Consider the following 9,492-nt stretch of genomic DNA (forward strand, 5'->3'; position numbering starts at 1 on the left):
TTGCTTACCGAGAGAGGGACCACCTCTCAGTCGCGGCAGTCCATGGTGGCCGCCGCCCGCTAATACCACGACGTGCTGCCGCTGCCTCGCTCCGACGGCTGCTTGTCGTTGCTCCTCTGCTTTCCCTCCTTCTTCTTCTTTTTCCTCCTCAATCGACGCGTCGGCTTCCAATTGGGCGTGTGTTTTGGTTACTTGATCTGTTGAAAGAGTTGGACGTTGTACCATTGCATCACACCACACCTTGTTCTTTCCACCATGCCGTCCTCAGCAACGCTCTTCTCGCGCACCGCGAGGCACTTTGTCTCGCCCAATTCGTCCAAGGCCGGCCAATCCGCCCCAAGCAGCAGCAGCAGCAGCAGCAGCTAACAGCCAGCAGTCGGTCCTCCTCGCGCGCACTTTTGCGTCGTCGACGCGGCGCTTCGAGATCAACAAGGTGCTCCCGTCGGCCGCCGAGGCAATCAAGGACATGAAGAGCAACTCGACGCTGCTTTGCGGCGGCTTCGGGCTGTGCGGCGTCCCGGACACGCTCATCAACCAGGTCGAAAAGACGCCGTCCATCACGGGCCTGACGGCCGTGTCCAACAACGCCGGCGTGGTCGGGTCCGGACTGGGCCTGCTGCTGGCCTCGAAGCAGATCAAGAGGATGATTGCCAGCTACGTCGGCGAGAACAAGGTCTTTGAGTCCATGTACCTGTCGGGCGAGATCGAGCTCGAATTGACGCCGCAGGGCACGCTGGCGGAGCGCTGCCGTGCCGGCGGCGCGGGCATTCCGGCGTTCTACACACCTGCGGCGTTTGGTACTGTGGTCCAGACTGGCGAGCTTCCGCTCAAGCATAACGCCGACGGGACCGTCGCGGCGTACAGCGACCCGCGGGACGTCAAGATTTTCAACCAAAAGTCGTATGTCATGGAGGAGGCGATCCGGGGCGACTATGCTTTCATCAAAGCGTACAAGGCGGACCGGCTGGGCAATGTGCAGTTCCGCTACGCCGCGCACAACTTCAACGGCGCCATGGCGCGCAACGCGACCACGACCATTGTCGAGGCCGAGCACATTGTCGAGCCCGGCGAGATTGAGCCCGCCGCCGTCCACGTCCCGGGCATCTACGTCAAGCGCGTCATCCAGTCGACGTCGCCCAAGAGCATTGAAAAGGTGGTCAACGCCAAGCCGGCGGGCGGCGCGGCGGCCGCCAGTGCGCTGGGCTCGGGCGACACGGCGTCGAAGCGCGAGCGCATCATCCGCCGGGCGGCCAAAGAGTTCAAGAACGGCATGTACGCCAACCTGGGCATCGGCATGCCCATGCTGGCGCCGTCGTTCGTCGACGCGTCGGTCGAGGTGCAGCTGCAGTCGGAGAACGGCATCCTCGGGCTCGGGCCCTACCCGCAGGCCGGTGCCGAAGACCCGGACCTGATCAACGCGGGCAAGGAGACGGTGACGCTGAACCCGGGGGCGGCCGTGTTCGGATCGGACGAGAGCTTCGGCATGATCCGCAGCGGGCGCATCGACCTGACCATCCTCGGCGCCATGCAGGTGTCGGCGACGGGCGACCTGGCCAACTGGATGCTGCCCGGCAAGATCAAGGGCTTTGGCGGCGCCATGGACCTCGTCAGCAACCCGGCGCAGACAAAGGTCGTCGTTACCATGGAGCACACGGACAAGAAGGGCCGCCCCAAGATTCTCAAGCAGTGCGAATTTCCCCTCACCGGCCGCAAGTGCGTGAGCAGGATCATCACTGAGCTGGTATGTCTGCCCCTTCATCTCTCTTCATCAACCACACAAACACACGGCATGCTAACTCTCCTCTCCCTGCGCAGTGCGTCTTCGACGTCGACTTCCTCTCGGGCTTGACCCTGATCGAGCTCGCCGACGGCGTCACCGTCGACGAAGTCCGCGCCAAGACCGAAGCCCCCTTCAAGGTCGCCGACAACATCCAGCCCATGCTGTAAGGCTTCGAGGTAAGAATGTAAAGGGTGCTGTTGTCGTGAGTGAGTGAGTGAGTGAGTTAGTGTATCGACGCCGAACGGACGGACGGACGGAGACACGGGTGCCGAGTCTGGAACATGGCTGGAGCCGAGTCACGTCGTGTCGTGGCATGGCGTGGCATGTCGAGTCAAGTTGTCGAGTCGAATCCGGCTGGAAAATGGAGTGAGCAGCAAAGAAGAGGAGGAGGAGGCGAACCAACGGTGCGGCGTGGGGCGGCACCGCGGCGATGCGGGTCTCCCCGCCGCCTGAGGTGCTTGATCTTTGTACCATTGATGGTGGCCGAGATGGCATCACAAACAAACAAATAAACAAACAGGAGGAAAGAGGAGGAGAGAATTTAGACGCAGAGGGAGGAGAAGAGGGAGGGAGGTGGTAGTGGTGATGTGCTTGCTTGCTTGCTTGCTCGCTCGCTTGCATCTATCTATCCATCTACCCGCCTATCTACCCACCACTTTTTTTCCTTTTCTTTGCCCTTTTACTCTATATACCACCATGTTCAATTTACAGTTTACACATTACATGTCCAAGAGTGACGCGTAGGTGAGACCAGGAGAACAAAGTGAAGAGCTGAAGTGAAGTAAAGTTAGGTGATGCCGCTTTGTTTCGGTTAACAAGTGATGCTGCTGCTATTGTTGGTCGTTGGTCCGTTGTTCGTTGTGGGTTGAAGATAGTAGTACATGATGTACTACTGTACGTACCGCTGCGTGCGCGACGTTGTGGACCAAGTAGCTAGCTATCCTGGGTACTGACTAATTGTCTATCTGACTGACTGACTGACTGATTGGGTGTGTGGGCAACGCAAGGCGATGAGAGAGGGATGCTTCTCATCGTCTCTCAGCCATGTCCATTTTCTCGCCTTTCCTACCTGCCTCTACCAGACACCCACGCACCCATGTACTTTTTATTCATCCATCCCTCATTTATCCATCCATCCATCCATCCATCCATCCCACTCATGCCACGCCATACCACGCCGCCATGCAAGCTGCGTCCTCGTATTCCCGCTCCATTCATTCCAACTCGTGTGTTCTTATTGCCGTTGTCGTTTCCTGAATCCACACACACACACACACACACACACACACACCTCTCAAAGAGAAAGAAAAGAGGGCCAAAAACAAAAAGGGGGGGAAAAGGAAACCGAACTGTGCTATGCCCATGCCGAGAAAGAAACGATGATGAAAAGATTCCAAGAAGAAGACGGCAGCGGAGGTGGCGGGCCAATGTGCATGCGTCCTCTCAACCAAGCCAATGGAATCAAGCTGAGCGACTCCAGACGAGACAGACGCGTGGTGACAAAGGCAGCAGGTGCGAAGGATACAAAATGTGCCAAGCAACATAGTTCGGGAGCGCACAGTAAAAAAGAGCAACAAATCATCAGAGGCCGCCCGACATTCGAGTGCAGAGACAAGCAGGGCCCAAAAGCAGGACAAGACTGATAAAAAGGCCGGAAAGACTCGACAAAAAGCCATTGTTTTTCACGTGCTCGATTGCAATTGATCCAAAGGCTCAAGGAAGCTTCCAACGCTATTCCAAAAAGAAACCGAAGAGAAAAAGTCGTGACAAGAAGGGGGAATCAAAGAATACAGTAGTCATGAGAAAAAAAAAAAAAAAAAAAAAAAAGACAGAAAAGCGACCAAACCAAAAGCAACCCCAGAGGACACCTCCGCTCAGTCAATATACCGTCAAGAATGGAAGACACAAAGAAATCCAGCTGGGCAAGCCCAAAGGGAGGAAGTAGAGAGAGGGCACAGCAGCAGTCTACAATATTAACATGGCCACTCCCAACGCGACGACCAGCCCCGCCAAGCCACCCTTGCCGGGAGGCGCCACGGCGGCCGCTGCGCCATGGATACCCAGCAACTCGTCCTGCGTGCCGAACGTGACGTTTTGCAGGATGGTGTTGTTGTAACAGTTGCCACGGGCAATGTCGAGATTTGTCAGGTCATCTGGCACCTGGAAGAACATGTAGTTTTGCTGGTTCAAGTCTTTGAAGCCCGACGTGTCGTAGGGGAACTTGTCGTCATCCGTGGCAGAGGTGTTGCGCAGGAAAATGCACTGCACTTGGCCGGGGTACTGCTTGGCCATCGCCGGGTAGTCTTTCATAATGTCCGAGTTCGAAGTGTCGGCGACGAGGATGAACTTCCGCTGCGGGAATGTCTGGAAGATTTTGTCGAGCAAAAACTTTCGAATTGACAGAGTGGCATCCACGTCGCTGAAATTGAGGGGTCGAGTGTCGAAAGAGCCGCCAGGGTAGGTCTTGTAGATGAAGTCCATGTAGTTGCGGGTGACCTGGATGATATCAGCACGTGTTAAGCCTAGGGCACACCATTTTTGAGAAATCAGGGCATTCGTACCTGTTCCGGAGTCGTAGTCAAGTAGTGGAAGTGCGTGTCTGGCAGGGAGCGCGACCAATTGGCATAAATGTCGGGCATGTTCAGCCACGGCGTAAAGGGGCGGGCAAAAGAATTGAGCAGTCCTTCCTTGGGTTGATAGATTTTGGTGACTCGGAGAATGTCGTCCACATCGGAAATGACCGTGAGACCAGTGGGAGGAACCAAGTAGGCCGTGGCATTTCCCAGTTCGCTGCCATTGGCATATACGTTTAGGCGTTGAATTTCTTGTGTTTCGTTGCCAGCGAGTAGACCGCCAGTGGTGTTTGCAATGGGTAGGAAAACATCAAAGTCACCCTCTCCAGTCGTGTTGTAGGGCAAAGTCAAGTTCTGGTCTCCGCCAGGGGGAGTAACTGCACCACCTCCACCCGACTGTCCACTGGAGCCTGCGCTCGGTGCAGGCTCGAGATGCATCTGAACCGTCTCATTGCCCTGCTGAACGACGAATATCGAAGCAGTCAAGTTCCGCGCCTGGTCCTGCTCTGACGGAGACAAGTCTTGGATATCCGTCCCAATGAGAAAGACATTTGACAGGTCGTTGAGCTTGTCGGTGGTCGTGTTTGGCTGCTTGTAGACGTTGCCGTGGAACCTGACGTTCCAGCCCCGGTCGGTCCAATTGCCATATGGTGGGATATTCAGCACTTGGGTCGGGAGAGCAGCGAGTTGGTCGTCGCTAAGGCCGAGCGAAGTCTGAACGGCGGATCCAGAGGGAAAATCTTGAAAAAAGTTGGCGACACCTGCGCAGAGGTTCTGGTCAGCACGAACAAAGCAATGGGTCAAAGCAGTCGCATACCGTCGGCGACATAGCTGGGAATGTTTGAGCCCAGCTCGGTCAAGTACGACTTGACGTCGCTCTTCACATCGTCGATGATGTTGCGGCGGTGCAGCGTCTTGGTAGGGTCGTTCAAGGCGGGCGAAGGAGTGATTGCCGGGTCGGGGGCAGCAAGGGGAGCTTGATGCTGCGGTCGAGTGCCATGGGGTGGTAGGGCAGGATGGTTGGTGGGTTCTGGAACGGCTGCAGCGAGTGCGTACGCGTCCAGGAGGGCGACGAGCAGGGTTGCCTTTTGGAGCATGGTGTTGTCGATTGATCGGCCAGAAGTGGGGAAGCAGTCGCCAGAGGACGACAGTCGGGTGGTAGAGGGCGCAGAGGAGTTGAGGATTGAAGAACAAGGCTGGGGCTGCTGGGGAAGAGCCGTCTAGGTAGGTGAGGGTGAGGGTGAGGGTGAGGGTGAGGGCGACGGTGACGGTGACGGTGACTGGAGCCGGGAAGGATGTGCCGCCCCGCCGTCCGTGGCTTGATGTGTGTGACATGGACCGCCGGGCAGTGACATCACCGCGTCCACTCCATTGTGTTCCTCCAGCGCCGGAGCCGCTGTGAGGTGATGTGCAGATGTGCAGATGTGCAGATGTGCAGATGTGCTGATGTGCTGATGTGCTCATGTGCTCATGTGCTGATCTGCTGTCCACCGGACGCAGCCTACATCAATGAATGTACCTTACCTACCTTACCTACCTACCTGCCTACCTACATACCCACCCACCCAGGTCGACTTGTTGAACCGTGTTCCTGTATTCTGAGACCGTGGCTCCCGCAGGAAAAACTCTCTCTACCTACAAAAAACTTGGCAGTCCAGACCCCACTTACCTACCTTACCTTACCTTACTTTACCTTACCTTACCTTACCTACCCGAGTCCCCCCCCAGTTGCTGGTCTAATACATGCGAGGCCAGGCATTCACCCGCCGAGCCTGTGAGGTCAACACTTCCACTTTTGCATGCTCACTTCTCTTTCCACTCTGATGTCGACGTCAATCTATCGCATGTACTGTACATCTATGCTGACCACCGTCGTCAACGCCAATTGAACAATCCATCTACGCCTTAAATTCCGGCACGCTCTTGGCTTTCTTGAGTACCCGGTGTCGCGCAAGCAGCTGCGAAATCATAAAGTGGCTGACGTCCTCATCGGCGTAGTAAGACAGATGACTGGCAATGCTGGCCAATAGCGAAATGTCAAACGCTCCCCTGCTGCCTGTTAGCCCGTCGACGCTCCAGACCTCGCCTTACTGGAAATGCACTTACTCTTGGATGCTGTAGTCGACGCGTCCATTGCTGTTCAGAGCCCGCACCTTGGCCTCCTCTCGTCTGAGCTTGCGGCTTCTCTCCTCGAGCTCTTGCCACTCTGCGTTTTCGCCGACCTCTCGCTTGTCCGCCTCGCTGACTTGGCTCGCCCGTCTCTTTTGGAACCCAGAGTAAAGCGTCTCGATTTCCGAGTCGATCAGCGTTGGTGGGTGCTGGCCCTCGTCGCTCGACTCTGTCCTCGCTGCGTCATTCTGCTGCGCAAGCTTGCGCTTTCTCTCCTCGTTGGCGCTCTCTGGATCCGCCGTCGTTGGAGAGGCAGCAGACGAAATGACGCCCCCCGAGATGTTGGTTCCAGCACCGGCTGACAGAGGAACGCGCGACTGTGCCCCGCTGCTCCCCTGCTTTGAACCATCATCCGCCGTGATGCCGAGACTGCGGTTCAGCAGGCTGCTGGCAATTCCAGAGCTCAGGCTGGTCCAGAGACCCGACACGCTTTGACCGACGCGCGCACCGATACCCTGGAGACCTTGGCCCACGGGCGCTCCAAAAATCCCCCTTTTGGTGTACGGTAGAGGCTGCGGCTTAAGAATCGACATGGCTGGAGAGATCAATGGCTCGAGCCGGTAGCTAATTGGATCTGTGGGATGGAAAATGTTGAACAGGCTCTGGCATTTTGGCGACGATGTGGTAATTTCAAAGTGATTTTGCTGCGACATGGTGGCTCCGCTCATGGACGATTCACCCATGAACGGGTCGTTGGTGCTTCCCAAGGGACTCTCCCCTTGGAATCCGTGCCGCATTCCGCGCGCGGCGATCCTCTTTCCACGCAGCATCTGGAAAAGTCCAATGGGCGACCCGAGCGCATAAAAGTCCTCGACTTCAAAGTCCAACTTCAGCCCTTGCTCTTCGTTGCGCCGCGAGTGGTGCCGCTGGCGTTCTCCATGTGGTGCCCTTTCCTCTTTTTGGCGGCAGAGAATGTCAAACATGATGGCAGATCCCAGCGAGTGTCCGACTAGGCTGACTCGACCCTTAAAGTTGGGATTCCGTCCCTTGAAGAGCTTGTAGATCCTGTTGCATTCCTGGACAACAATGCGGGAGATGTGGCCCTTGTACGCCGGACTCTGGTACAAGAGTATGTCCAACGCCAGGTCGCTGATCAGGTTTCGCACCGCCGGCACTCCCTCCACAGTGATGTTTTCGAGGCTGGGATACTCTTCGTCTTCTGCCGAATACGCATCACCGAGATCGAACTCCTTGCGATTGTGCTTCAGGCTCTGCCGGGGAAAGTCCAGTAGATGGCGCCAAACAATTGGCAGCGCCTGCACGCGACAGTTCTTGGTTTGCTTGTCGACTTCCCCATTCAGTGCTTGAAGGTCGGCCGAGCTGGAGTAGACCGACTTCATCGTCTTGCGCATTGTGTTGACATCGTGTACAAAGTTGACAGATTCAACCCTCATGCCCAGCCGCTGGCCTATCCCGTGCGTGACTAGAAGCAAGTGCTCAATCTCTCTGTCTTGTTCGTCGCCCTCTTGCTCCTTGTAGTCTTCGCGGATTTCCCTTTCTGCTCGCTTACGTACCTCCTCTTCCTCTTTGGACGGGTCCTCATTTTGCGCCGAAGATATAAGATTCGAGACGTGGCGTTCCAACGATTCTTGTCGACTTTCGACGGGTGCCTCGCCTTCAGCATCGCTTTGGTCGCCAGATGAGGGTTCGCTTTCCTGCTCGTTTTGCTTTGGAGCACCACTGGTCTTCGTTTCCGTCTCGATTTCCTTGCCATCCCTGCTCTTCTTCTTCGCCCTTTCTTTTTCTGCTTTCAAGTCTATAAATCCGCGGATCAACTTTACCCCAGCAAAATGGCCACCGCCGGCAAATCGTTGATACATGGTGCTGCTCATGCGTGAAAGGAAATCATCCGTCAATAGCCAAGCAGTTGTAGAATCTTGGTAGGTAACGACTGAATTCATATGGGCTCCGAAGAGTCGGTGCGTCTTTGGCTGTTCTTGCACCGGTAGGTTGTCTTCCCAGTCTTGGTCTTTCCCTGTGTTCTCCATTTCTTTATCCAGACTTGCGGAGGCTTTTGGAGAGTGCATGGAAGCGGATCTCGATACTCCTGAAGCCTTTGACTTGTTCGGGTCTTCTCCCGGTTGCATGGAAGTCGGCCGGGACTTGGGTTGAGATGCAGAACGAGACCGTTCCACGAAACGCCATGGCTTGATTTTGATGTATCCTTCCTCGAGCTGCGTGGCGAGATTCTCATCGCAGGGACGAAGCACGGTGGCGCCCTCTACATACCGTCAGGAAAACTCGAGACATTTTGGGTGATGCTTACCTTGGTAGAACCATGTGCCCCTTCGAACTTCGTAGATGGGCCCTAGCCAGTATGCAGGGGAAAGCTCCCTGTCTTCGACATCGACATCGAACAAAAAGTCCTCGTTCACAGGAACCTTTGCCTTGAGCACGCCGTTGGGTTCGGTCTTTTCCCACCGTACATGCCTTTCCTTTATTTGCCATTGCCTCGGCTCCCCCTTTGCGGATTCTTCAGGGTCGCTAGTCTGGGGCTGCTGTTTTTGTCGCGCGGCGGCGTCTGCTTCGTCACAGAGCTTCTGGAAAGTGGCTTCGATGGCACGCGAATCTCCTGGAGAGAAAGGACTCCATTTTTTGGGCTGCTGTGGTTTTTCAGGCTTCGAGAATGCTTCGTACGGGAGTGCTTTGCGTTTCGGGACCTTGATGTTGCATAGCGCCTTAGTGTCTTGATACCGTTTCGATAGGCTAATGGCTTACATCGACGGCATGGAACCACTGGACCGTAGGCAGCGGGCAGTCTTTAGGATACTTGGAAAGACTCAATCTATGCCTGTTGCTGACCGTGTGGTCTGCACCCCGCTGTTGTACCAGACTGATCTCTGGTGGAGTGTCGCCTCCCTCGGGAGCTGGCTTCGTCTTGGGAGTCTGGTTGCGGGACCCCCATGGCGAAATGGCGTTTATTCCAGCGGAAAGATACGACGACGACGATTTTGCGTCCGGCGCAGTCAT

At 55.9% G+C, this 9,492-nt stretch overlaps 4 protein-coding genes across 4 annotated transcripts; 2 read left to right on the plus strand and 2 right to left on the minus strand.

Moving 5' to 3' along the window:
* Positions 1–125: 125 nt before the first annotated feature.
* IWZ02DRAFT_47792 (uncharacterized protein) lies at positions 126–2,369 on the plus strand. The gene is made up of 3 exons (XM_066769057.1): positions 126–321; positions 377–1,741; positions 1,816–2,369. Exons 1-3 carry the CDS (start codon positions 256–258, stop codon positions 1,945–1,947), a joined length of 1,563 nt encoding a protein of 520 aa, XP_066620325.1. The 5' UTR covers positions 126–255; the 3' UTR covers positions 1,948–2,369.
* Positions 2,370–3,628, plus strand: IWZ02DRAFT_47793 (uncharacterized protein). Its single transcript, XM_066769058.1, has one exon. It carries the CDS (start codon positions 2,791–2,793, stop codon positions 3,421–3,423), a length of 633 nt encoding a protein of 210 aa, XP_066620326.1. The 5' UTR covers positions 2,370–2,790; the 3' UTR covers positions 3,424–3,628.
* On the minus strand, positions 3,584–5,661 carry IWZ02DRAFT_458162 (uncharacterized protein; the record flags this gene model as incomplete). Its single annotated transcript, XM_066767991.1, has 3 exons — positions 3,584–4,276; positions 4,342–5,114; positions 5,171–5,661. Coding segments are annotated over 3 exons (1,590 nt in total), but the record flags the coding sequence as incomplete, so codon positions are not given.
* A 590-nt stretch (positions 5,662–6,251) lies between these two features.
* On the minus strand, positions 6,252–9,492 carry IWZ02DRAFT_492727 (DDHD domain-containing protein; the record flags this gene model as incomplete). Its single annotated transcript, XM_066769871.1, has 4 exons — positions 6,252–6,402; positions 6,460–8,743; positions 8,789–9,182; positions 9,241–9,492. The coding sequence occupies 4 exons, from the start codon at positions 9,490–9,492 to the stop codon at positions 6,252–6,254; spliced, it is 3,081 nt and encodes a 1,026-aa protein (XP_066620328.1).

Source organism: Phyllosticta citriasiana, assembly GCF_038021145.1.
Source record: "Phyllosticta citriasiana strain CBS 120426 chromosome Unknown IWZ02scaffold_11, whole genome shotgun sequence".
Classification (NCBI taxonomy): domain Eukaryota; kingdom Fungi; phylum Ascomycota; class Dothideomycetes; order Botryosphaeriales; family Phyllostictaceae; genus Phyllosticta; species Phyllosticta citriasiana.

Excerpts from the sequence above, each read along its gene's own strand:
- IWZ02DRAFT_47792 (XM_066769057.1), top strand. The coding sequence starts at position 256 with ATGCCGTCCTCAGCAACGCTCTTCTCGCGCACCGCGAGGCACTTTGTC. Across the intron at positions 322-376 it reads TCTCGCCCAATTCGTCCAAG|TCGGTCCTCCTCGCGCGCAC; the intron begins GCCGGCCAATCC and ends AACAGCCAGCAG. Across the intron at positions 1,742-1,815 it reads GCAGGATCATCACTGAGCTG|TGCGTCTTCGACGTCGACTT; the intron begins GTATGTCTGCCC and ends CTCCCTGCGCAG.
- IWZ02DRAFT_47793 (XM_066769058.1), top strand. The coding sequence starts at position 2,791 with ATGAGAGAGGGATGCTTCTCATCGTCTCTCAGCCATGTCCATTTTCTC.